Source organism: Melanerpes formicivorus, unplaced genomic scaffold, assembly GCF_026170545.1.
Source record: "Melanerpes formicivorus ecotype bairdi unplaced genomic scaffold, bMelFor1.0.p_v2 SCAF_94, whole genome shotgun sequence".
Lineage (NCBI taxonomy): Eukaryota > Metazoa > Chordata > Aves > Piciformes > Picidae > Melanerpes > Melanerpes formicivorus.
Genome location: NW_027142446.1, coordinates 421,859 through 449,808, shown reverse-complemented (window position 1 = coordinate 449,808; position 27,950 = coordinate 421,859). Strand labels below are relative to the sequence as shown.

Sequence of the window (27,950 nt, the reverse complement as noted above, 5' to 3'; positions counted from 1 at the left end):
CAGCCGCCCGGCCCGCCCTATATAGGGGTTGAGCGCGTAAGATGCTCAATGCCAGTGGCGGTGAGATTGTTCTGCGCCTCGGAGGTGGCGGCAGCAGGCGGGCATCGCTGAGTCTGTGCTCCCTGCTTGCGCGTGTGACTGAGGCAGGGTGCGGGGCCGCGGCAGCGCTCGGCTCCGAGCGCGAGAGGCGCGGAGAGGGGGAGAAACCCTGCCTTGGGCGGTGCGCTGGGACCAGCGGCGGTGGGAGCGCAGTCTGTCTCCCTGCGCCCAGCAGGAGATCCTGGGTAGGGGCGGCCCCAGGTAGGGGGAGTTGGGCGGCGAGGAGGAGCCGCCTCCGCCGCTGGGAAACTCCGCGCCGCCGGCGTCCGTCCCCTCCGGCTCCGCGGGCGGCCGTGCCGGGACGCGCGGGTCCCCCGACAGTATGAACATCCTGCTGGAGCTCTTCGTGGTGACTTTCCGAGTGCTGTGGGCTTTCGTGCTGGCCGCGGCCAAGTGGCTGGTGCGGCCCAAGGAGAAGAGCGTGGCGGGGCAGGTGTGCCTGATCACCGGGGCGGGCAGCGGCCTGGGCCGCCTGTTCGCGCTGGAGTTTGCCCGGCGCCGGGCGCTGCTGGTGCTCTGGGACATCAACACGCAGAGCAACGAGGAGACGGCGGGCATGGTGCGACACATCTACCGGGAGATGGCCGAGGCGGCCGCCGCCGCTCCCAGAGGTAAGCGTATTCTGCTGGGCCGGGCTCCGCGGGCTGGCGCCGGCCCTCGCCGCTCACCTGCCAAGTCGCCGGCCCTGTCCCGGCGCGGGGGAGAGTTGGCTAAGGCCGCCTGTCCGGCGAGACACAGCCCGGGCCGCTCTCACCTGTAGCGGACAGTGTCGGTATCTCAGCCCGCCGGGGCACCGGTGGGGAGCGATGAGCAGAGACCTGCTTCGTGGAGTCTTGGGCTTCAACGGCAGCTTTAAAACCTGTTCCTCCGCTGAAAACGTTTTGCTAGCAATAGGAAATAAACGAGTCCTCGTATGCCACGATGACACCGAAGTAAATAGACGCTTCGCTGTAATGGACACACATTCGCTGTTCTCATTTGATTACTTATTTACATGTCAAGATACGAGTAAGAACTTTTCTTCCCTCTGCCCTGTTATCTTTCTGTTCCCTAGTATCTGGAGATGGAGAAAAAGATGCGCTGCCCCACTGCAACTTGCAGGTTTACACGTACACCTGTGATGTGGGCAAAAGAGAAAATGTCTACTCCACAGCTGAGAGGGTCCGCAAGGAGGTTGGTGAGGTGTCCGTCCTGGTTAACAATGCTGGCGTGGTCTCTGGGCACCATCTTCTGGAGTGTCCTGATGAGCTTATTGAGAGGACCATGATGGTCAACTGTCATGCACACTTCTGGGTAACTATAAACTTTCTGCCCCTTCTTGTCCTGCTGTCCCTTAACTCCTGTATGGTTGAGTTTTGCACTTGTTTATTTTAGTTTGCAAACTCAATGCTTCAAAGGCTTTACATCTTAAATTTGCTGTTCTGTTTAACAGCATTTTAGGGTATTAAAATTACTAACAAATAGTTTTAAATCGGCTATATCCACTGTGAAATCTTAAAATTTAACTCTTGTGACCTTTTCTGCTGCCCTTAGTATAAAACATTTTGCAAGTGTAACCTCTGAGTCTGCTTAAAGTTTGGTACTGTTAATGAATGACTTTTCAGTCTTCCCATAGTCTCCTGACAGCGTGTTAGCAGCTTTAAGATGCTGTTTTAATGATGATTACAATAGCAAACTTACACGTTTTGGGGGGGGGGGGAGGGGAGGGGAGGGAGGAGGGAACCACCAAAACCCACACTTTAAAATCCCTGCTGGAAATGTTGTTTGAATTGCCTTGGAAGCAAATTATTCCTTTTGAGGGCTGGGAGGAAAGGCAAAAAAGACTTCTCAAGAAATCAAGCTCAAACACTTTTTCAGGAGTCCTGCATAGTTGTTCTCATAGCTTTCCCTGGGGACTGCCAGTAGATGTAAGAAAATCTTCAATACGGTGTCTGGGGTGATGTCTCCATAACTGGCAGATGTTAATCAAGGAGAACAAGCTATGTGATCTTTCTTGTCTTTCTAACCCTTGGTTTCCCCTGTGGTTTATTTTTAAGCTCATGATAGTGTGGAGTATTGAAGGAGGGCACGATGCACACTTGGGTTGGCATTAGCTGTCAGACTGAGCCCATTGTTAGTACTAAAACTGTTCCTTGGGCCTTCAAGTAAGGTTATGAAATACACTTGCATAACAATCAAAGGATTAAGTAATGTGAAATATACTTCAGCTTAAGCCTTCTTTGGCTGCTTTTACCTTTTCTTAGTAAAATTTTGTAAACTGTCTCATCTTCAAAATATAAAAGGCCCTCCTAAACCTAACTTTTTTTTGTGGAAATGAAATGCTGTTTCATAACCCTAAAGGAGCCCCTTCCAGTCTGCACTGTGAAACGCTTAATGGCAGAGCAGCCTTTTTCCAATGTATTGTAAAGCTTGCAGAGAGTGCTTTAAACTTCGGTGCACACAAGATAGTGTATTTAGGAGCTCTTTCAAACCCTGGAAGTATATTTTAAGGCAGGTTTGAAAGGTTCAGAGAAAGCTCATGTATTTCTTAAGGCAGGAGCTCTGTGTGTTCCCTGACAGGAAAGTTAAATTGATGCTTAAGCAGAGATGTGTGCTACATTTCATGAGTGTTATTGATGTGGTTTAAATGGTGAATTGACAAAGTTTCCAAGAACTCTAAATTATGACATCACCATTAATTAAAATATGGGAGGATCCTAAATCCTCCAGCTGTTCTTCCTTCAGGCCTAAGTCATACGCTTTTATATTGTCCTTTCAGAGGCCTTTTTAAAGCGCTCTGTGTGTTCTGAGACTTACAGTAACACAAAACTAAACTTAGGGTCTAGTATTGCTATGACTGGGTTTCCACAACAGTTTAATTTCTCTCTAAATGTTACAATGTGAAATAACTTTAAAATTAACCCCCCCCCAAACTCCTGCCAGCAGGACCAGGGCAATAATTGTTCCCCCGTATGCAAAACTGGGGAGGCCATGCCTCTAATACTGAGTTCAGTTTTGGGGCTCTCACTCCAAGGAGAACATTGAGGTGCCAGAACATGTCCAGAGAAGGGCAAGAAAGCTGGTGAAGGGTCTGGAGAAGTCTTATGAGGATCATCTGAAGGAAGAGGAGTTGTTTAGTCCTCAGAAGAGAAGGCTAAGGGGAGACCTCATTGTTCTCTCCTCGTCCCTGAGAGGAGGTTTGAGGTGGTTTCTTCTCTCTAGCATCAGGTGATAGAACAAGAGGGAATGTCCTGCAATTGTGCCAGGCGAGGTTCAGGATGAAGGTAAGGAAAAATGTCTTTGCTGCATGAGTGGTCAGGTATTAGAATTGGCTTGGCTAGGGGGGTGGTGGAGTTGCCGTCCCTGAAGGTGTTCAAGAAATGCGTGGACATGGCACTTTGGCACATGGTTTAATGGCCATGGTGGTCTTAGTTTGATGGTTGGACTTGATCTTAGAGGTCTTTTCCAAATGGAACAATTTTTAAGATAGTGTATCTAGATCTGAACTATGGAACTTGAAGCTTAAGCCAAGACCTCTGAGGAGCAGTCAATGCCCTTTATGTAATTGAGGATCTGTTCATATGTACACAGATCCCATGTCTGCTCTGCTTTTCCTTTCTTGTTTTGGTGTTTGGTTGCTTTTTTTGCTGTTGGCAAAGCTTTTTTTCCTTGTGCTTCCCTTCGTGATCCCAGAAAAGGTTGGCTTGGCCAGCAGTGGGTGGACTTCTGTTAAAAGCCATAGTAGTTAATAAGAGATCATCTGAATGGGCTGCTGAAGCCAATATTTTTTGATGCGAGGCAATGCTAACTTAAATAGAACAATGTGTCTAAATGTGTGAAATTTTGCACAGATAGTCTTTTCTGTGTCAGCTGAGCTGGTGGTCCAAAGGCAAAGCTAGTGCTCTAGAGTATTATGTAGGCTTTTAACTATTCTTGGAGGGTGTTTCATCCAAAAGCATGTAAATGTGTTTCATGAAGACGTGAGTCTTCCATGTAAGATTGCTTCAGCAGTGGAGTGTCTGTACCTTCTGGAGTTCTGTTGGGCTTTGGGGTTGCTGTGGGTTTTTAAATACGTGGCAGGGGAAATTTGCTCATTCCTTGACCGTTAATCAAGCCTTAGTGTGCTTCTACATGAGCCCTAGAATGGGTCTCTAGTATCATGCCCTTGAAACATCTGCACTAAGATTGCTTGCCTGCTTTGTGCAGAGTGCAGCTGATGTGAGCTTGTTTTATGTTAGCTATGATCTGAAGACCGACCAACTTCCGCAGTAGGCAGTGTCATGACAGCCTGTCACTGGTTTACTGTTGTGACTCCAGCTGGGCTGTGCACCATATCACAGACTGGCAGTCAGGAGAGTCTTAGCAGTGTGCCACAACCTAAACAGATGCTTTCCATTTTGCTGACATTCATGATTTGTATAATCCTTCCTGTGAGTGTTCTGTATAAACATGTCACCACTGCATCATGTAGCAATTTCCACAGCATAAAATCCACTGCAGTATTAAATGCCTGTTATTTCATGCTGTGATAACTTGAATGCTTCTGATATTGAAAGCAAAGGGACAAAATCCATTCTAGTTTGAAACAAGCCAGCTCTGGTTTGCTACAGTTTGCAGATGCATAAAGCTGCTGCAGCAGTGTAATGCTCTTTCCTGCCAGGCTGTTGGGAGAATAAGAACCTACTCAACTGCACTTGTCAGTTACTACAGAGAAACTTCTGCAGATGAGGAAATAATCTTTCTGGGATATGTCAAGTTTCAGATTTGAGAAAGGCTAAATCACAGCACAAGCTAAAGCTGTTGCTTTAAGTTTTAAGCACCCATAGGAACACAACACTGTTTTTCTGGTGGTCTCACAATCAAGCTTAAGTATTGAAATACTGTACTTGAGATTGTGGAACTGCATTTAATGAAGCTGCTGCACAAGCTTATTTCAGGGCAATTTGACATTACCTGCCTACTCTAACTTTTTTTCTGGAAGAATCACGCCATCACTGGGCAAGCAGGTATCAATATTGTGCTTCAGCATAGTGCCTAGGAAATCCTAGATGTGGTTTTTGAATGGGGCTTTTGGAGGGGTAGGGACTAAGTGATGACCAGGATCTGGGATGTTGTGTGACAGCCGGGCTCTTCTGTACCAGATCTTCAGTGCTGAGATCTGAGAGAACAGCAATCTGCATTTCCCTGCTATGTGGTTCCTCCAAAACTTTCGGCTGCAATTTCTCCTCCTAGAGGACTTCTCTCCAACTTACCAAAAGGGGGAAGCAAAAGCATTCAGCTCCAGCTCTGTCATATTTTTAATAAACAAAAATCCATGTAATGAGAGACTGGGGTCTGAGTGTGAGGAGCTGGGTACAGCTGCCTGAACTGGAGTAGTTATCTTCATTCACTTAAACTACTTGATTTTTGAATGATCTTTGGGGTGGCCTAACACTGGTACAGGAAGAGACAAATACTGAGGAAAGAGGGAAATACTACTCAAGTAATTAGGGCATTCATAAGTGTACCTGGGAAAGAAAGGTAATGGAGAGTTACTGAGTTAAATACCTATTTATGCAGCTGTTATATTTATTAGGCTGACAGGATTGCTAAAGCCTTGGAAAATAATAATGGCTCACAGATAACTACCTGTAAGTACTTACTGGTACCCTGGTCTCTTCAGCCTCCCTGGTATTAAATAAAGCTTTCTTATGCCTATAGCTTTGGTTTAAATATGGAATATTGCATTTGTGTGCTTAGTGAATCTTCTACAGAAGAAAAGACACCTTAAGCTCTGTTATTTCAACCAGTACCAGACTGAGTCTTGTGGTCTGTTGACGTGCACTTTGATTTTTGTCTTTGTCTCTATAGATACAATATTCCACTGACAGGCCAGCTAGCTATCTTTAATATTTTGGATAACTGGAAACAGCTACTTTTTTTTCCTAAGATAGATTAATTTACTTGTAAAGTTTAATCTACAAGTTCTTGACTTCTTTTCTTTGAAAAATGAGTTGTGTCAGGGTCCAGTGAGATATTTACATGTAACACAAAAGGTATCCTGAAAACTAACTCTCTCTGCAAAATTATTCCAACTGCATGCCCCAGGGAAGGACCCTGGACAGCATGTGTTCTGTATGCTGTGGCAGCATGCTGGGTGGTGGATAGGAAGGGAAAAGCAGCCATACTCTTAGCTATGGAAATAGTCCTATTAGTTGCACTTAGAATTTGTAAGTGCTTTGCTATGGCTCTGTTCTTGGGTTCATCCCTCAAGAAAATAGAGGAAATGTCCTCATCCAGATACATGCTCCAGAAAGCTGCTCTTTGCCAGTTTGAGGGAATGCACTCAACACATCTTCACAAAATGAATGGCTGCATATATATTGCCACAGAATGGGCTGGATCAGAAGGGACTTTTAAGATCATCTAGTTCCAACCCCTCTGCCATGGGAAAAGACACCTACTACACCAGATTGTTCGAGGCCACATCCTGCCTGCTTTGGAACTATGTCAGGGTTGGAGCCCCCACAACTTCCCTGGGCAACCTGTTCCAGTGCCTCACCACCTTCATAGGGAAAGGTTTCTTCACAGTCTCAGCTAAATCCAACTTCTGGGTTTAGACCATCACCCTTGATCCTATCGCTCCATGCCTTTGTCAAAAGTCCCTCTCCAGCTCTCCTGTAGCCCCTTTCAAATACCGGAAGGCTGCTCGAAGGTCTCTCTGCAGCCTCTATTCTCCAGCCTGAACACTCCCAATGCTTCCAGCCTGTCTTCATAGCAGAAATGCTTCAGCCCTCTGATCATCTTTGTGGCTTCCTCTGGACCCAGTCTGCCATGTCCTTCTTGTGTTGGGAGCTGCAGAGCTGGATGCAGGACTCCAGGTGGGTTCTCACTGGAGTGGAGCAAAGGGGCAGGATCCCCTTCCTGCTACCCACACTGCTGGGGAGCAGCCCAGGAGAGGGTTGGTTTCTGGGCTGCCAGTGTGCATTGCCTGCTTATGTTGAGCTTCTCATCACCCAGCACCCACAAGTCCTTCTCCTCAGTGCTGCACTCTCTCCATTTTCTGCCCAGCCTGAATTTGTTTGGTTTATTTCTGGCAGATGAGTGGGCACAAGACTACTGGCTCAGAACTTTCCTCAGATTTATTTTATGGTCTACCAGGAGCTTGCCTGGTACAAGCAGAGTTGTCACCAGCATGCAGTTTTTAGTTTTGTAATCTGTTTTGCATTTGATGCATGTCTGTAACCTACCCTTGGAGTCCTGGTGTAGCTGTAGTGATCACTTCATTTTTCTGATGTTTCCTGGGTGTCACCAACCCAGACTGTTTACTTCGGGTACCTGTATGTCTAAGCTTTGGCTGTAGAAGCAATCTGATATCAGTTTCAGAGCAGACATGAGGAAGATAAAAATGGCCCTTCAGGGACATGCTCATCTGAAGTGTGTGGAAGAATCACCAGTGGATGAACATCTGTTACTTGTTCCTGGCAGGAAGGAACGAGATGTTGATACAAGTCCAAGGCATGGATAGGTTTGTACTGTTGGTATTTCTGTTTCAGATACCCATGTGGAAGTGAGCTGTCTTTTGAGGTTTTATGAATGTCAAAATGGAATTGCCAGTCTCTTTTCAGTGGTGCCCAATAGTAGGACAAGAACAACAGGTATAAGCTGCAACTGAGGAAGTTCTATCTCAACATGAGGAGAAACTTCTTTCCTTTGAGGGTGACAAAGCACTGGAACAGGCTACCCAGAGAGGTCGTGGTCTCCTTTTCTGAAGACATCCAATACCTACCTGGATGAGTTCTTGTGTGACCTACTCTAGGTGATCCTGCTCTGATAGGGGGGTTGGACTGGATGATCTCTGAAGGTCCCTTCCAACCCCTAACATTCTGTTATTCTATGATCATTACTCATGTTGGGATGGGGTGGGAGGTGGGTCTCAGTCTCACACCAAATGCCCATTCAGCTACCCTGTGGAGGAATCCTATAAATTTGAGCACCTATAATTTGGATCTCAGACTGATGCCCACCAAAGTCTGCTTATTCCACAAGTTACTCATCTTTAGTCCTTGAGGTCCATTGAGACTGGTCAGTCATGGTTCTTCATTGTCTTCTGTACCTTGATAGATGAGCAGTTGCTTATAGAGGATTCTGAGCAGAACTGCTTATAGTACTCATGTGTTGTTTATTTGGCAACACTTCCATCAGAGCAGTGGGAAGATGGCACCAAAGATTCTTTGGACAGCCTACTGTCCTACATGTACTTGCTGTGCTAGAGCATCTTCCTTGTGTGGAGGAGAATGCTGACTTGTTTTTCTTTTTCAGACAGCAGCTGGATTCATGCATTTCCTGGTTTTCTCTTAAATGGTGTAGTGTTTGATTTTTCATCCCCATCACTTAAGGAATATGAGAGGTCCATTCAGAATCTTCCCCTTAAAATGCTTCAGTTGCACCCAAGCCTTTGCCCCAGCTTCTCTCAGGCATGCTTTGGAAATTAATTTGCTGCACCATTTGGTGCACAGACCTTAGAGTCTCAAAGAGCACAAACCAGAGACTCTGACTGTGACCCATGCTTTTTGTAGATTAGTGTCCATGATAAGGTGTGATCAACCTTTTCCTTCTGTGTATTAAACTATGTGAACCTTGAAGAGTTCAGGTGCAAACAGTAACGTGCTTCACAGAAAAGCAATGTGAGAGATGCATGAAAGAAAAGAAAGTTGTTCTGAAGAGGCCATGCCAAGACTGCCAAACTATTTGAAGTATTAATCAATTATTAGTAGCTTGCAATTCTGCAGCCATCTAAATGAGCTGGAATAGCAGCCTAGCTTGCAAAAGTAAGGCCCTTTGGGAGAATTGCACTTCACTAAGGTTGGAAGAGACTTCTTTCTGAGCATCACAGACGTGCTATCAAACCCTATGAATGCTTTCAGGATTGCTAATCTACTCTGAAGGAATGGTCTTGAATGAGTGATCAGTGTGATGATTAAATTCCTGCTCTTGTGGAATGAAGTAGGTTGAATAAGCAAAACCTTTCTGCACTGACTTTGATATTGTGCTGTTCCTTGTGAAGGATTTGAGGGTACAGGAAAACCCTGAATGAAATGCAAGTCTTTGCCTGTGTGGTGCCTAAGTTCACTAGAAGCGCAGAGTGACTTTTCACTGTTTCAGTCAAGTAATCTGAAGGATGGTGTGTGTGCCTTTCTTGTCCTGTGGAGGTTAGGAGGGCAGGGGAGTTTAGAAGTGTCAGTCTTCTATTTACAAGGATCATCTGCTTTTATTTTCTGAAAAGCAGCTAAGTTAATAAGCCCTCATTAAGCTACTAACTTTCTGTAACAGCCAAGCCACTGTTGCAGACTTGCAGAGGGCAGGCATGTTTGTGTGCTCAGCTGTGGAGAAAAGCAATCCTGATGTGGCTACGTGGCCTCCTAACCCAGAACTGGCATCACTGCCTAGGACCTGTCTTAACTGACCTGTCTTGCTCTGTGTGGGTGAGCAATCCTTTTCTGCAGCTCTGTCATCAATTATCCTGACTAGACAGGTTGAAGGAAGATGGATGCTCTGCTTTCTACAGCCACCTCTGCCATTTTAGAGCTGTTGGGTTTAAATATTTTCAACGTCTGTGAAGTGTTATTCTTTCCCAGGGCTTCTCACGCTTTGATTGCCCTTATGGGTTGGTTTTGGTTGGTGGGTTGGTTTTTTTGGGGGTGGGGGGATGGTTGGGTTTTGGGGGGGGGGGGAAGGGGGTTGTTATGTATCTTTAGTGCTAAACTTTTCCTCAGTCCTCTGTATGTCAAAGCCAGAGCACTGCTCATGATAAACTTTGCTCCCTTGGCTTTTGAGGTTTTCTAGCTCTTCACACCAATGGTAAAACTAAGTTACTGATACCTGTCTGTCTTCTGGGGGGAAAAGGCAAAGGCAAGCTGAAGCTCGTTTACAGGCAGTGCTGTATGCAGTTACAATGTAGGTGAGACTTGGAGATTGGCAGAATCTCTTTCTCTGGGGTTAGTTTGAAAGAGGACATGTCACAAATGAGAGAGATTTGCCTCTGTGCTTACACTTCTAAAGGAACACTCTGTTCTTGTAAATAATTATGTTAGTATAATGATTTATATACCAGTCAAATTAACACTTGATATGAGTGAGTTACCACAACTGGGATGGGAGGGCATGGTAGGCCAAGGAGTGCTGGAACAGCTGTGGAGATGAGGTGACTGGCTTGGTGTGAGCCTTTTGAAATTCAAGTTTGTTGGGCTGTTGAATTCTGCACCTAAATGTGCCATGGTGCTGCCTGCTTTGCCATCTGTTTGAACTTGTATGACAGCTTTTTGAGCACTCCTCTTTCAGTGTCAGTTTGGAAAAGTGCTTTGATATACACTTAAAAGTAACTTGTCCAAATTTTCTGGTGGCTTACTGTGTAACACTGGAACAGGCTGCCCAGGGAGGTGGTGGAAGCCTCCTGTCCCAGGATGCATTCAAGGTCAGGCTTGATGGAGCTCTGGGCAACCTGATCTAATTGGGGACATCCATGCTTACTGCAGGGGGTGTTTGATTAGGTGACATTTAAAGGTCCAACCCAGTGCATTTGATGGAACTGCGAGGCCAGCTTTGTGGTGGCAAACTGTCACATGTGGCCACCCCTTCAATGTGTCTTCGGTATTCATCATATCCTTTGGTGAGCCCGTTCAGTTCGCTGGCTTGTCTGGTGGGCAGCAAGGAAAGTTATTCATTTTCTTGGCCAAGTTGATTAGTTTTTCTGTTTAGAATCATTTCATCAACATTTCAGACTTCAACTAACCAGTGTGTGGGGCATGTGTGTTGGGGAAAGGGTGAGGAGGAATAGGGATAGAACCATACAGCTGTAAACAAGAGCTCTGCAGCTGTCTAATGATAGCTTATTCTTGCACAGATTCTCTGGGATAGGATTTTACAAACTCTATATAGTTAAGAAGTCATAAATGGTTCCAATCCATAGCTAATCCACCACAGGTGTTGACAAGCCAGCTTCTGAAGAGATAGCAGTGTTTTGAGTGCACACTATTAAAAGCCCCTAGATAAAGGTAAGTCAGTTTTCTGAACACATTAAATAATGTTAACAACTCTGGCTGATTTGGCTGCCACCAATACTATGATTGCTGTCATAGCAGCGATCCCTGTGCCTACTGCAGTCTGACTTCTCTGGAAATCCATAGAGTGTGGAAAAACCAGGCCAGGGCCAAGCTCTAGCTTGTGGGGAATGAGCATAGTTGCTGCAGGCAATGGAAAGCAGTATCTCTGTCTTCGAGACCTCAGCCCCAGGAAAGCGAGCGGTGTGGTTAAAACGCCTGTGCAGGCAGAATCGTTGAACGTTGTTAGTTGCTGTTTTGATCACTCTGTTAGCTGGAGTTATATTTTGCCATTGTAGCCTTTGGCATATGAAGCAAAAGTTTGCCAGCTGAGACTGTTTTCCAGCCCTCTTTCTTCCGCAGGTGTGCTAAAGGAATGCCTTGGGTTTGTGAAAACCTCCAAACTTCAAAATGCTGCTTCCTATTTGTGAGAAGCTGCAGCCTCCTAGGTTCTTGCTGTTTCCTAATTAAACTTGGATGCTTATTCAACTGTAGTATCTCTTTTATTCTTCTGTTTCCACTAAGGAAGGCTGTTCCATGGAAAAGGAAACTTCTAATCTCATTCCTTTTGTGCTACACTCACTTTCCTTCTTATCAAATAACTGATTCAAAGCAATGACCCAGTGGCTGAGTTGGAGATAAGTAAAAGTGAGTCAGCTTTCATTTGCAATTGCAGTTCTGTGGAGGTATTTTCTTTAAGGTGTCTAGAACATGTGAGACAGTTGTCTTCTGTTTTGCAATGTCTTGCAAAGGCTGGTACATAAATCATAAAACACAAATGATGACTCCATATTTTCCATAAGTAGCTCTGACAGTGCCATTCTCCAGTAATGTTTTGGAAACATGCAGACTAAAATACCAAGTTTTACTAAATACTGCAGAAGATGACTTACCTGATGGCAAGCTAGAGAAAAATGTGTATTTGAAAGCTGGATTGTGTTCTTGGTCACTGAAGAGGCTGTTCTGACCTCTTATCTAATATTTGCCAAACAAATTTGTTGTTTGTATTTTTTGCTGACTCAGAGGAGTATGTTTGCCTTTTTGTTAAGATTATCAAATAGCTGGCAATAAAACCCAGCTCTCCAAATGGTTGGACATTTGCTGCAAGTTTGTGCTAATGAAGATGAGGGACTAATGTATTTGTTACCCTAATGTCAACATAGCTCTGAAATGCTGTGTGGCCATTTGTTGGTATATAAACAAAGCAGAATTTCTAGTGGCTTGGCTTCAACAGAGCTCAAACTGGCTTTTGTGGAAAGAGTACCCAAGTGTTAATTTCTTACATCACTTCACCAGTAGTTTCAGATTTGACATTTGGAGAACTGCGAAGTTAGAGGAATAGGAGGTTGATAGTGATACCTACTGGGATTGTAACTTCAGCTCCTGTCACAGCTGTGTTGGAGCTGTGTTAAACTGGGGTGTTTGGAACGCTCAAATGCTGACATGGTAGATGGGAGCAGAAGGATTTACTTCCTTTAAACTGTGTTCCTTTGCAGTGCCTGCTGCCAACCATCTAATATTTGCTTAAAATTGAATAGCAGTTGGTAGCTGTGATAATCAGAGAGTATGAGATTGGTATCTGGGGAGCATAAATATCAACTAGTATAAGAAATTGCCTTTGGGCAGGAAGCAAGAGGTCAGCATTTGAGCCTAAGTACTTTGCAAGCTCAGTTCTTATGCTTGGTTATGCCTTAAATTTGTGCTGACTGCAGAGCTTGGCATGTGTATATTTGTTCCTGAGTTCCACTGCACCCTAGGCTTGTCCCTTGCTTCTTTTGCTGTGTGGTGCAGACACAGCTAGGCCTCCAGCAGCTCTCTTCCATGCCATCTTAGCTACTACTAAGCCTTTTCAGCTTTTAGAGTAGTTTGGCATTTGAAATCCACAGCAAATGTCACTGGCAATTTATGTTCTACACTTCCACTCTGCTCCAGCAGAGATGCCATCTTCCTCCCTATTCAGTGCTAGCTGTGGAGGATCCGAATTGATTGTTTTGTCCAACCTGTGTAAACATTACAATTCCAAGCAGGCAGAATTGCCTGTGAAGGCTCAGAATACCCTTCAGAAGCTGGCCAGAGGGTGGTGTTACTGGAAGGCATCTTGCAGCTGGGGGAAGGTGGTTAATTTCTGAAAACAGTGTGGTGTGTGTGTTCTGAACTCAGCTGGAAACCTGTTAATTCCCCAAGAAATTCATCTGGGTGCTCTGCACTGCTTCACTGGACCTTCTCTCTAGCTGAAAATGCTTGAGACCAAAGGAGAAGGGGAAATGGAAGTAGAACAGATGCTGTCTCAGAGGAGGATAATTTATTATAGTGTAGGGGGCGATACAGGAGAGATAAGGCAAAGGAATCAGCATCTTTCCCACTTAGTTAAGATCATGAGTTGATAAATTCATGGTTAACACAGAGGTAAAGAGTGCAAGGTCTCTTCTGGTTTGTCACTGTCTTCCTGAGGAAGAGGAATGGTCTGTTGAACAGGGAGTAGGTGTACTTAAGTGGAGAATCACAGAATGGTTAAGGATGGAAGGGGGTCATCAGGGTCACCTAGAGCCAGTGGTTCAAGACTGTGTCCAAACAACTTCAGAGTATTTCCAGGGATGGAGATTTTTTTTCATAGCCTCTCTGAGCAGCCTGTGGGAATGTGCTTTGTTTTTCATAGCCATAGGGAAGGGAAGATGTGTGGACTTGGGGGCGAGAGTTCTAAATGTACTATCAGTGACTGAAACAATATGTATTGCTGCATAGGTAGGAAGTTAGACATCAGTGAAGTGGTATCTGCAAGTGCAGATGAAAGCAGACAAGTTGGTTGCCTTATGGCATGTCCATTAAAGGCAGCTAGGTACTTCCACAGAAATGGCTGGTGGCATAGTCATTAGAAAGATCAGACACTTTACATGACAGGCTTGACACTGAGGGTGGAAACAAATTTAAAAGCATGTAAATCTAAAATCTGTTTCCTCTTAAAGAGAGGACAAAAGTTCTCAGAAGCATGAAGATTGGAGAGTGCATAGCAGTAAGAGGAAGGCTCCAACTTTCACTTGCTGGTAGAGAAATAACAAGGAATGCTTGAACTTCTTCATGCCCAGAATGCCTATGAAGTAGTGACCCCTCTAAACAGAAGTGAAATGGTAGAGAAATCAAGGCCAGCTTTGACTGTGTTACACGTGCCTGAGCCCCTGCCCTGATTAAAAGTACACTCAAAACCTAGAGCAATGCTGTGGTGGAGAGTACAGAAAAGCTTTCTGTAAGAGCTGGGAGTTTGATTAGCAGCACATCACAAGAAACCTTGGCTTTTGTCAAGGAGGAAAATTTCTGAAGCAGGAAATGTATTATTTAGGTAGTATTCCTGCGTACTTAACCTGCACTTCGGATGAGAGGGAGAACCAAGCTGCCTTTTACTCCAGTCTTAGTTACCCAAGATCACAGGAAAGGAAGCCCATAGAAGGGAAGGAAGATACAATGTAGTGGCATAAGGCAACAGTAAAAAATTCCTGTTGCAATGGCCTTCCCTAAGCTCTTCCTATCCCACTCTCTGGAGGTGCAACCCTTTTTCAGCTGGGCCTTGTTAACAAACTATAGGAAAGGCAATTTAGCCAGGCAATGTTCATTTGCCCTGGGCATGGCATAATTAGTTTGAGTAGTAAAGGGTGGAAATCAGTGATTAATGTTTGAGAGATAGGTACTGGTATTAGTTTCCTCTGTTTTTGTTGGTTTGGGGTTTTTTAAATAGCATTACTTATCTTATCTTTACTGTCTGCCGACTGCAAACAGCTTGCTGGCACTAGGTTCTGATGAAGGAAACTACTTAATTCAGTTTCAGCTTTCTCCTGATGCACTCAACATGCATTGACTCCATGTAAGAGAAGTGTGCACAATAACTGACTTGTTCAGAGGAAGCAGTGGTAACTGTTGGCTTTGAAAATTGAAGCCATTTTGGAACTGCACCTTAAATAGTACAAATACTGAGCAAGGTTGTAATGTAGACATGGCCTGTGGCTTACTTAGTAGCATGACAGTTGTTTGTTACTGCTAAGAAACCCACTTGCAAACTCCAGTAAATAAGATTTAATCTAGTGTGGTACAATCTTGGTGCTTCTCAGCTGATTAAATACTTTGTTGAGAAACAGGGGGGGTTGTGTATGCATCAGTCATGAGCTGGAGAAAGCAGGAATGTTAATTACTCATGTGAATTCATAATGAATTAAGCCATTACTTTAAGCACTTGGGGTTTGTTTGGTGGGGGTTTTTTTAAGACTTCATGTACTTCCAAGCAGTGTTTAGTGTAGAGTTGGAGAGAGGAAAAAAGATGCCCTGTAAATCAACTCCTGTTTCAAGTTATGTTGCATTTCATTGTGACTTAGTTCTTCAAAGTATTCACTTTATCTTCACCTCTTAATTTGGGTAGATCTTCAGACTTTGGATATCCTTCACTTGCAGAGGTTTGGGTCTGGGGCTGTGGCTTTCCTTCCTTGTTACTCCTCATCATTACAGGCTTCTGTTTAAGTCTATCATCTTCTTCCCAGGGCTCTTGATTACAAGGCAAACTGCAGCATTATTGCTGTGCATCTATGTTAAATAGTAACTGCAGCTGCAATTCAATAGTAAAGGAATCCACATGGCCCCAAACCTGAGGGGTTATGTGAAGGACATAAAATAGAGAAATAGAAGGCTATGTTGCCTGCAAAGAGCTAACTAAGGATCTCTTTTTGAGATAAAATGTTGGAAGGCCTAGCTAGCACTGGTGAATGCAGGGCACACATGAGGGCAATCACTGAATGGTGTTCTTTTGTGCTTTTAATACAGCTGTCTCTGGAAGTTTGGCTTGGGGATGTCAGGTTTATCTCCTGATCCTTTTTGGTGCCAAAGGATCTGGGTAGACCCATCACAAGTCCAGAGAAATGTCTGTTAATTCATTACTTGAGGAAGACTGTGTGACTCTGGCCTACTTTTCATTATCACTTCCTGACAATAGAAACCAAAGATCAGAAATAGTACTGATTGCCATAGCTATTTTAACATTTACTTAATGGCTAATTGTCCAGAAGGGGCCCAGAGCTTCTTGAAAACAGTCAGCAGAGACATCTGAGGTCCTTCAAAGGACACCTCATGTTAGCAAGGTCAACAGTAGTTGTAGATTTCTTTCTGCTTTTTGTATTCAGACTTACAGGCAGCCATGTCCTTTGTGCTGTGTGGTCTCTCAAGTTTCAGCTCAGGAGCAGTTACTGATCTCACCTTAACCTAATATTTGAGAGAAATGGAATGTAAAAAGGATGCAGAGAGCTTCTGGGGGAAGTTGAGATGATAGTGCAAGTGACAAGTCATTCTCATTTCTCCTTGGAACCAAATAAAGTTAGAAGGAAAGTAAATGGCTACATCTAGGCTTGTAACTGCATGCTGTGGTGGATGAGAAGGCACTTTTGATATTCTGGCCTCTAACTCGAATAAGTTTTGGTTGGAAGTGACACAGATGTAGGATTTTCAAGGCCTCTTCTAAAACTGTTTGGGGATAGCTTTTACTGAAATCCTGCAAGTGAAGTTTTACTGTGTTTATAAAACTTCAAGTGCTTATCTCTGAAATAAGCTGGGCTATATGGCTGTAGCTGAAAATAACTTCAGAGTATTTACTGATAAGCTTGTTGTGGAGTATTTCTGCCTTCCAGGCACTTTTCTTTCCCTTTTAACACACAGCAGTACCAGTGCTACCCAGTTTGGACAGAGCTATGGCAAGGCTGCCACAGCAGAGGATGTAGAGGGACCTTCCTGCATTCCTTCTCAGCTACTGGAAGGGAAAGAGAAACTGGGGCATGTGGATATCTGTTTCATTCTGTGTTGGAGTGATGGCCACATGCTGTTCTGTATGGGACTAGAACCTCGAGTGTGGTGGTCATGCATGGGCCTAGGAGAACCTGCAGTATGTCCTGCTGTGGTCTGTGAAGAAGAATTGGAAGAAAAGAAGCTAAGGGGGCAAGAGGATAGACAAAAACATTTTCTTGTCACTGGCTCCACTGCTGTATGAGAGTAGTAGTCCAGCATTAGCATTAGCATGACACCAGGCTGTTGCTATCTCTGGTACCTTAGTTCCCAGAGTTGTCTGGATGAGTCCTTGACTAATTGCACCAATTTTGCTGCTTGGGTCTGGCCAAGTGGTGTTTAACATGCAGATGAAACAACACATTCACCCAAATGCTGCCTTACCTGCACTGTCATGCAGCTGTCCTGGCAGTCAGGAACAGCTGTGGCTTGGGAGATGTCTTCCCTGCTACACCACTACACTACTGGTGTGGAGAGCTGGAGTCAGGTAAACTCACCTACTCTGATCAGCCCCAGGGGAAAACCATGCTCTGCCCTCCTTACCTGAAGGGGCTGAAAGGACAAGGAACTTTTCTTTTGACATAAAGGAATTCCTGCCTGCCAGTACAGGAGCTTACTTATGGAGAGAAGGCAGAAATTATGAAAAGACTGCATTGGAACCCAGAAACTTAAAGGACCTTATGTGTGGTACCTGCGCACTTGCTTGCTTTCTCTGGTACAAACAGGAGGGAGCACACGCTTTGTGCTCTCTGCACTCAGCACCCATTGTCCTGAGCTGCATACAGCTGACATTGTTTTCCCTGGGCACTTGCATTCCTCCTTAAGAATAATTAATCCAAAATTTAATTACAAAAATCACTCTCCCCGACACAGTAACTTCTTCATATTCTCAGTTGCCGTATTTAGACTAATTTGTCTTGACATTGCAGCTGGGCTGCTCTTTGTGTTGCACAATCTTTTGAGTTCTGTTTCATTAAGAATGGGACTAAAGAATTTGGGGAAGGGGAGGGAAGAAGCGCTAGACTGTTAGAAGTTAATTTGCCGTAAACCAAAATGTTGAGAACAGATTACGAAAGCTATGAAGTGACATGTAAATGCTTGTTCAGCTTCACACTTGTGAGAAGTAAGTCATTAAAGCTGTGTGCACATGAAATGTTTGGTTACAGCTACTGGGAATAGTTTGTTCTTGCTGGGATATTCAGAAGCATAGAGGGAAATGCTTAAAAGATTGGGAATTGATCTGCAGGTGCCAAAAAAATGACAGGTTAAACTCGCTTGGAAAACTGGCTTTGTGCTCTGCTCACAGCAGCTTCCCATGTTCTAGCTAGCCTGCCTAGCTGCTGTGGCTACACCAGGCTGGAAATGTAGGCTGGAATCTGTATGTTTGCACTATCCTTTTGGGGGTGTGTGTGTGTGTCCCTTTTTTCTATTTAAGAAAAGGGAAGCAGCACCTAATTTTGAGTGAAGAGGATGCTTAACTTCACTTCTGTGCTGTTGAACACCTCCCTGATGCATCACAATGATTCCTTTGAGCCACTCTACTCTGCTTGCTAGTTTCTCCTCAGTGTCGAGAAGTCTCTTATGTTTGTCATTAATAAGAGACTCAGCTCTGACTTTAAGTACTTAAATGTTTTGGTTATGTGTCTTCCTCTGCAGCTGTGAGACGTAAAACCAAAAGCCAAGGCATCAAACTGGAAGGCAGATAGTTTGATTAAATCACTTGAGTTGATTTGAATTATTCTGGGGGCCTGGTTCGTGACCTTTAACGCCATGGTCCAAACACTTTTCTTGCTCGGTGTCTTCTAATACTTCTTTTTTAATGGAGGATTAGCATGGCCATGCATCACCTCAGACTGATGTGGGCTGTGCTACCTGTTCAGACAAACTCCAGATGGGAAGGCCACCCAGGAGGCATCCTGCCCTGAGCTGGCCAAACTCTTAACTAGTTTCTCAGCAGCACAAGAAGCGCACAGAAGACTTCAGGTCTGGTAGGCAGATGTAGCTGAAGCTGAAAGAATCTAGGAACAAGAAACTAGGCTGATCTGGTTTGTGGCAGGCAGAAAAACTGAGGACCAGAGTATGGAGGAAGCTGCTTCAGTCTAGGAAGGAGGTTCAGTAAGAATACTGCTTGCTTTGGGGATTGCTTATACTGTGACAGAGTAACTTCAGTGGGGGTTTGTTTTTCCCAGCAAGAGGTGGCTGGGAGGAGCAGTGGGCAAGTCTTCACTCTGAGGCTGGAAATGCATCCCCCCATAGGGTGTGTCTGCCTCTGACAGTGCTTGTTTTCCAGTACTGACTCCCAGATGTTGCAGATGGCTGGAGAATGGCAGCAACCAAGATGACTTTCTCTGAGATTTGAGATGTTGATAGCTGACTGCTAAGCTTTCTATATATAACAGTTGTGCTATCTTTATAGACTGCCTCAGCTTCAGGTTTTAAATGGATTTGCAGGGTAATATCTCATGATAAAGCACAGGGCCTGCTCTGAACAGGCTGCTTCAGAACACTGAAACATGCAAACATTTCCCTGAATTGCTAATTGTCTTCAGAGCACAGGAGCTGTGTTTTTTCATGTGGGGCCATAAATGGCCTTTTAAGAGATGACATACATGAAGTCACTGTAGTCCTGCTGCTGGGAGTTGAGTCTGCACTTGAACTGCCAAAGATGTCATCCAAAGTGTCCTCAGCAGGACTTGTTCCTCATGTGCCACTTTCCCCTTGGTTGAAAACGTCACAAGCCCTGAAAACTCAGTCTTTGTAATTGTTGTGTTGGAGTGCAGGCTTTCTGACAGCTGCTGGTTGTTCTACTTATTCTCTGTAGCCCAATATGTATATGCCTGGGAGAATTCTCTTCTTCAGCTTAAATATAGGTGTTTATGGACATAATAGTTCCTCACAATTAAAAAAAGAAAAATATAGGAGAAAACAACAAAAAAAAGGCAGTGGCATAGCAAAGCATGGTGCCCTTCTCCTGAAGGAAAGGCTGACTCATGTCTTGGAAGTGGTAGGAAAATAAATCTATTACTACTTTTTCCCCCTTCTTTCAGTCCCTCAAGAGAAACTCCAAGATGAGTGCCCCTTCCTTTCTGCAGTTGCTGTGGTTTTCAGCCAGGGCTTCAGTTTGCATTGTCAAGCTTTCTGGCAGCACGAGGTGGCAATCAGTCACTCTGTGATGTGGACAGATAGCTGAGGCATGAGTGGGAACTGCTGATGGAGCTGACATGCTCCAGAGGGGAGTAATTTGTGAGTAGGACTGAGTTGGGAGCATAGAGCTCTTACAGGGATAGCATGGAGGGTCCAGGCAGTGTACCCCCCATCGCTGGGCTGGTGTTCAACAAACACCATACTGCACAACTTCAGTGCTGGCCAAGTGCCTCTCACCTTTCCAGGTGGCACTGCCCTCTGAGGGCTGGCCTTTGTTGCCATGCAACAAAGAGGAGAGGCTGAAACTTGGTGTGCCTGGCACAGCTTAGTTTAACAGCAAACTAAACTCTTGTCCAGGGCTCTCTATGGGAGGTTTAGAGATCCCTGCCATGAGTAAGCAAACAAGTGCAAGGCAAGTTGCTCAGATTATTTTTATAATTAGCTTCATTATTGCAGTTATGACAGAATCTAGGAGCTGTGTGAATCAACAGTAGAAAAGGCAAGGAGTGAGGAGGTCTGTTAATCTCCTCTGCCAGCTGGACAGTGTGAAAACACTCTTTTGTGTGGTGTTAAGAGGTCTGGATTAGTCATTTAACACCTGCAGGCAAAAATGTTGTACAAGAACATGTGAAAATCATTAGAGCAAAACTGTCCTGACGTCTGGGATTGGAAAATGCAGACAGCATAAGAATGGAATTAGATGGCTTCAGCTACAGCTTGCATGTCTCTTTAAGAATGCAGCTGACTCCACTCAGACCAACGACCAAGCAAGCAGCAAATACTGAAGGGGCATTTGTGTGCTCTGTTTGGATCCAAGTGACAGGGGAAGCCCAGATTTCTGGGAGGCTCCAGCATTCATGGTACTCAGCGAATCAGGAAAGAACAGCTCTGTCATTAAGAGATGTATATAGCAACTGGGCATGGCTGTGATTAAAAAGCCTTGCCTGAAGTTCTTTGGCTATTTAGAAATGATCTCATAGTACACTGGCAACCTGGAAGCTGGGGGAGGTCTGAGCTACTCATACAATTTCACTACTCCATTAATTTATCATTAGCATTTAGCATATATGGTGCTCTGCTCAGTACTTTTTAAATTAAGTGTTGAGTCAGCTTCTAAAACCATATGGCGAAAGCAGGGTTCTAGCAGGAGTGATCTTCTAGCAAATACTTACAATTTACTGCTTAAAATCTAATTTTTCAAGGTGTTAAATCTTGGGCTTGCAAACAGAAACCAACTTTGTTGTTACCAAAGCACCAAAGGCTAAAATCGTCGTTTCACCTGGAGACTTGCTTTGGGGTTCCATTTGAAGCTCTTGAGGAACTGATAACAGAAAAGTATAACTGCTCACAGAAATGTCTTTTCTAGTTAAAGCAATGTTTATGGATGCTAATAAAGATGGAAAATAATTTAGGCTAGCAGCTATTTACTGCATTACATGTGAAAAGTAACACCAGCAAACGCTCTTCCCCTTGTACCTGTTTTAAAGTACAATGCCCAGGGTGATGAGCTAATGGGATAAAAGTAGCCATATCTAGCTTACAAACCATGCTGCCAATAACGAGCTGATAATCAGCACTGCTCTTAAGAGATGGGCTGGATGGTGCAATTAAACACTTTGCATTCCTTTTTCTGTCTTAAGGGGGGGGAAAAAAAGTTACTTCCATTTTAGGTTCAAATTATCTCCTCCTGATAACTAATCTCTTGCAGAAGAATAAACATGTCTGAGCTCAACTGATCCTTTAACCTTAGGATTTCTGGTCTGCAATCCTTGTTGTCTGAATTCACAAAGAAGGTGCAGATTTTCTGCTGGCAAACCTGGAGTTGAAAAGCTTTGTGGTGATCATACCTCACAGTCCTTGATAATGAATGGAGAGGTTTTGATCACTTATCTCTAATGAAGAATGTTGGTGGCTGATTTCTCTTATGTTGGCTGGTTTGTTTTTTGACTTTCTAGACCACTAAAGCATTCCTTCCCAAGATGCTGGAAATGAATCACGGACACATTGTGACAGTCGCAAGTTCCTTGGGATTGTTCAGCACTGCAGGAGTGGAGGTTTGTTGGACTATAATTAGTACTTCTTGCTTAGGATAAGGTTTTTGTTTTATCAGCTAGAGAAAATTTAAGTCAAATCTTCAAAGATAGTGGGAAGCTATGGTGCCAAGTACCGCATCAGCATATGACTTCCTGGGTGGGATCCACAGGACTTGAGCAGACACTGTATTCACCTGCTTTGCATGTAGACTTGCTGCTTTGAGAGGAATCCTGAGTTGGCTAAGGATTTCAGAATGCTAAATGATCTTTGAATTGCCTGATATATTTAAGGAACCTGAGAGGTGCCCACCTACCTACTCCTGTCAAGATCTACAGTGCTAAGCTTAAGGCAAGGTTTCCTGTTTCTGTGAGGAAATGGCTGCCAGCCTTTCATCCAGAATATATGGCTCTGTGCTTCACTGGGCTCCTGGTTAAAAAGCATTGGATTGTCTCATAGCTAGCAGCTCTTTGAGAGCACCAGTTTGTGAAACTTGCTGGGTACATAAAACTAGGTTAGTATTAGAGACTCATCTTGCTTTTTGGGTCACTAGCACAAATACAAGTGTGAACAAAAAGCATTCTGTCAGTGAAAACTAATGAACGTGTCTAGCAGAATAATGGCCACATTGCCCCAGCAGCACAGACTTCTCTGCAGATTGGTAAGGCTCAGGCCTGGACCTTAAGCTGCAGTGTTTCGTAACAAATGAATGAAGCTGGTGTAACTTCAGGCTCTGTGGAGTATTTACTGTCTTCAGAAAACTACAAAGAATTCCCTAGTCTGTGGGTGTGACCACCAGCAGAGTCGGGCTTCCAAGAGAAAGCTCAGCTGCTGCTGCCTATGCAGATAACTTTCCATGTTGCTGAGCATACTGCTTTTGATACACAAGCTGTATGCACTTCTGAAAAACAAACAATGCTCTCACATCTCCATGGCATCTTCTGTTGAAGCTGTCTTGAAAAGCAAAGCATTTAAGACTTGACATCTATTCCCTGCCAGCCCTCCAACCTTTTCATATCTGACTCAAGGTGGGATTGGGTGTCTCAGTCATTTGTTGTACCATTTGATATTAAGCAAGCTGGTAATTGGAGTAACTTGCCCTGTGAAGCCTGCCTGGTTCAAAGACTTGAATCCAAGGTAATATCCTCCTACCTTCAGCTTTCCTGCTGTACTAATTGCCTTGAAAATAAAGTGATAAATGAGTTGATGTGATGCTCCAGTCACTGGGTGCCTTTTTGTTGTTGCTTTGAAAACCTCTGCAGAATCACCTCAGCTATGTTTTGGCTTTGAGCACAGTTAATTTTTAATGTCCTTTTTAAGTTCCATGTTTTCCCTTTCCTCATTACTGACACAGGATTATTGTGCCAGCAAGTTTGGAGCTGTAGGTTTCCATGAATCTTTGAGCCACGAACTGAAGGCTGCTGAAAAGGATGGCATCAAAACAACTTTGGTCTGCCCTTACCTTGTAGATACAGGAATGTTTAGAGGATGCAGGATCAGGTGAGTAAAATTTCCTTCTGTTCTGTTTGTAGTGTCGTAAAAGTGCTTGCAGGTAACTAAACCATTGCATAAAAGCATTAAATTAATGATTAGATTTGCTTTAATGTGCCAGTGTTAAACTTGAAAAGAGACTCTGCCCTTTTGTACTTAGGCAACACAAATTTTGAGCTATATTCTTTGTGACGTAAGAGTGAATCTGAAAAGTGGGAAGTCTTTGTTCCTGCTGAGGCATTCCGAAGAAAAGGGTAAATGAAGTCTTGACTGAGCCTGCAGTCCTTTTTGTGTCTTATTATATGTCTTAATCAACTCTCTCAGGAAAGAAATCGAGCCCTTCCTTCCACCCTTGAAACCGGAATACTGTGTGAAGCAGGCTATGAGAGCTATCCTCACAGACCAGCCGATGATCTGCACTCCTCGCCTCATGTATATGGTCACCTTCATGAAAAGGTAGGAGCTGCCCTGCCAGCTCAAACACGTGAGCCACGGCCACTTGCTGGGTACAAGCAGCCTCCCACCCCCACAGGCCATCGGTGCTCTTTTGTTAGAGTTCAGAGGTCATTCATGGCCTGCTTGGGAGGCTCCATAAACCTGAGATCTCATGTATTGTGCAACCTTGGTTTATCCTTCTGGCATTTTCCCTCCTCTAGAACCCTATTTTCTTTTCAACAGCCTTATTTCTATTGTTTGGGTTCCTCTTGAGGAAGGAGGCAGCTGCCAGTAGAGTAACCTCCAGCTCTGTCTGTAGAACCGGTGTGTGGGAGGCCCTGCCTGCAGATTCTCCAGAGCTTGCACAGTTGGGATGGAGAAATGGAAAATCCCTTGTCAGCCTAAGTTTGGAGGAAGGGCTGCTTTTGTGTCCTTTGTTCTGTCTAACACAGGACAGTTTTTGGATGGGAGCTCTCTGTGGTGGGTTGAAATTATCCCCAACATAAAATTGCCAGACCAGGTCAGCAAAGCCCACGGAAGCCAGAGCTAGTATCTGCCAGAGAGAAGAGAGCTAGTTTGCATTACTAACTTATGTTAGACATCTGTCCCATGGGGTTATTTAGGCTTCATTATTTTCCTTTTTGTATCCAATGGTAATTTATTTACATTCTATCACTTTCTGTTCAAGAGCTGCAGAAAATTTTTTAGGCACAGACTAAAACGCTCTTTAGTAAGCAGGCTAACAGTTCAGTGCTGCATGATGCTACTGGAGCTGGCTCAGACCTGCTGATGCAGCATCACTTGCAGTCTGCTTTAGAGAGCAGATTCACAGCTCTGGTATCCTTTTAAATCTCTGGCTTGTAGAAGGTAGCATTGCCTCTTCTTTCTGCAAAGGATGGCTGAAACTGACAATCCTGGGGACTTTTATTCCCCTTGCAAGGCAGTGGCTCTTCTCTGTGTCGAGTCCCCTATGGTGGATAGGCTCACCAAAGACTAGAGGAGCCTTCACTGCTCAGCACTTCCCTGGAGGAGAGTTATGTATGTGTCACTTCTCCAGAAAGTCAAGGCCACTGTCAGCATCTTTAGGAACTGACTTCTTAGAAGCTCAGAGTGCTTCAGTGCTCTCTACACAAGCAGTGCCTTATGCAGCAACAGTCACATCAAAGGGCCTTCGGGTTGTCTTGGTTCAACACTTTCACTTCCAATAGGGAGATCAAAGCTTCAGCATAATCCATGCCCCAGGCAGCAGCACTCAGATCAAAGGCCTTCCAGTGGCTACTGTACAAGCAGTAGTGCTGGCAGTGAGGACACCTGTACTGGTGACGTCTGCTTCTCAGTGCTTCAGTGGTCAGTACTCCTCATGGCTGGATTGTGTGTGCTGCTTTCCACTGAATGTCTGCCTCTATTTCCAGGAATGAGGAAATCCCATCTTAGTCCTTTACTAAGGCTTGTGAGCACTGCACTTAAAATAGAAGTAATATTTTGTGGATTTGGGAGGGAGAGGAGGGTCTGTAGCCAGTACACCTATCACATGGTCACTTCTTGGAACTTTATCTGGAGAGGGGGAGAGGGAAATATCTCTCTTCAGACCTCACTCTCTGAGGATGGATGATTGAGCTTAGAATGTAAGTCAAGGTTGTTAGACATCTGGTAATCAAAGAATGGCATTAGCAGTAATCCTACATTAAAGAATATCTGAAATGTCTGATGACCTCTGCTGATGCTTTGCTTTTTTAGGCCTTCTGTGATTCCCTTGCCCTTCCATCCCCATTTAAAACAGGCCATCACACTGCTTCTAAAGTAGCAGCAGAAAGTCTAGCCTAAGATGGAGGGATGTGAATAAATAGCTTCTTCCTCCTTCCTGCTTGCCTGTGTGGTTAAGACTTTAGAATTGCAATTCTCTAAGTACCCCTGTGAAATAAAAATCACTCAAGTCTCTAAGAAGCCTCCCCCATAGTGACTGTGCCTTTTAGGGAGAGTGAGTACATAGCGTAAGCAGAGGTTTGTTTGTGCTGTCTTGTAACCATTTGCTGACCTCTCTTTGCCAGCATTCTGCCCTTTGAAGCGGTGGTGTGCATGTACCGATTCCTGGGAGCAGACAAGTGTATGTACCCTTTCATTGCTCAGAGGAAGCAGGCTACAAACAACAATGAAGCAAAAAATGGGATTTGACACTATTTTGGATGGACTGAGGTGTGATGGTGAATATGATCATGTTATATGACTGAATGGTGAAGTGCACTTGCATCTGACAGATGCAAATGTCGACGTCTTGCCGTGGCATTCTCTTGAGTCCTAAACCTGTGTATTGAACTCTAAAAAAAGCAGTGAGTTTTTTATATATACTGTAAATAAAAACTGACTAGAATACTTGGAAAATGTGATAGGTAAGCAAAGTGAATTTATGATGTAGCTGCCACCATTGTCCTTTAGAATATCACTGTATGTACAGGGAACCAGTCACGATACTTCTTGTAGAGATGCACTGTGTGAGATCTCTTCCTCAGCCTGCCAAGGCCCCTAAGCACCCTCTCCAGCTCCACAAAGCAGTGTTTCAGGAGCTGTCTTTCCCTCTGTTATTTGGGAATGAGAAGGGAGGGGAACCTTGATTCTTCAGCTACTGCTCATGACCTTTTAGCAAATTCCAGTTTCTGAATGCATCTCTGCTTGTTCACCCAAGCACTGGGAAGGACACATGGCCAAATTGTGACGTCGCTCCATTGTAGCAACTGTGTGTGTTCTATTTCAGCAGAGAGAAAAAGGACTTTGTACGTCTCTGCTGATTCAAAGGCCAGTGAATGTCTCAAATATGCTCAGAGCAAACTAGTCCTGGGCCTCTGCTTTTCTAGGAATGAAGTCTATGGTTTGAACTGATTTTTTTTTAAGTCACTTGATTTGAAGTATGCTCTGTTCTGTTTCCTTCTGTATGTCAGAGTCCAATCTGCAGTTACAAACTGTATCTTTCTCTTCCTACTTACTCTTACTTCTGACAGAGTTCTCCCACCCCCCCCAGGGAAGCTGTTGTATTACATTTCTATAACTGGACTCATGCCTAAAAGACAAAGCAACTCAGCTGAGATGCAAGCTGTTTATGTAAGTGCTGGTCAAATGCCAATTATTAGCAAAGGAAAAGTAGAATAATGCCTGATGCAAGTTGACCTGCAGAATAAAGAAGAGTGTGAAGATTTTTTTTCTTTCAGTTGTACTCACATTGTAGAACAGTGAATGACATTTTTACAGTATTTTTTGTAAAGCAAACAATTTTGTGCCTTGAATTTGGTAATCTGTAGTAGTGAAGCATTGTAAAAGTGAACTTCTACCTCTGTATCTCAATGTATACCATCCACTTGTAAACTACTATGGGGCAAATTGTGATTACTTTTTTAGAATGTCTTGTTTAAATAGTGACCAGTGCCTGTGGTTATTAAAGTGAGCCACCTTTTCCTTAAAGCTGTGCCTGGAATGCTTCCTTTTAAAGACCAAACTCATGCAAACTACTTGTGCCTGTTCTGTAGCTCCTCGCTCTCCACACCCTTCAAATATTTACTGCTCAATTCCTGTCTCCACTTCGGCAGCTGCATGGCTTCCGCTGCCACCTCACATCTATCAGGAAGTCCTCTGCAATTAGCCTTCAGGAGCTGACACTTTCCTAAACTCATCAACAAAGTAAGTGGCCAGGGAGCTTCTGAGGAACATAAATTTGATTTTTTTGTGGAGCCTTGTTTAGATCTACAGAAAAATGGCCTGGGGTGGCTGCAGCTTTAGGGGACTGAAAAACTGCACTGAAACTGCAGTTCCTGTCCTTACTACTGCATCTAGGCATAGCACACATGAAAAATAAAAGCCACCAGTCTGGGTGGAGAACAGTGTTGTTAACTACAAGCC

General features: G+C 44.2%; 1 protein-coding gene across 1 annotated transcript; it reads left to right on the top strand.

The window, feature by feature from the left end:
• Positions 1-9: 9 nt before the first annotated feature.
• RDH10 (retinol dehydrogenase 10) lies at positions 10-27,515 on the top strand. The gene is made up of 6 exons (XM_068165897.1): positions 10-710; positions 1,154-1,392; positions 22,064-22,162; positions 23,494-23,639; positions 23,955-24,086; positions 26,114-27,515. The coding sequence occupies exons 1-6, from the start codon at positions 422-424 to the stop codon at positions 26,235-26,237; spliced, it is 1,029 nt and encodes a 342-aa protein (XP_068021998.1). The 5' UTR covers positions 10-421; the 3' UTR covers positions 26,238-27,515.
• The last annotated feature ends 435 nt before the right edge of the window (positions 27,516-27,950 follow it).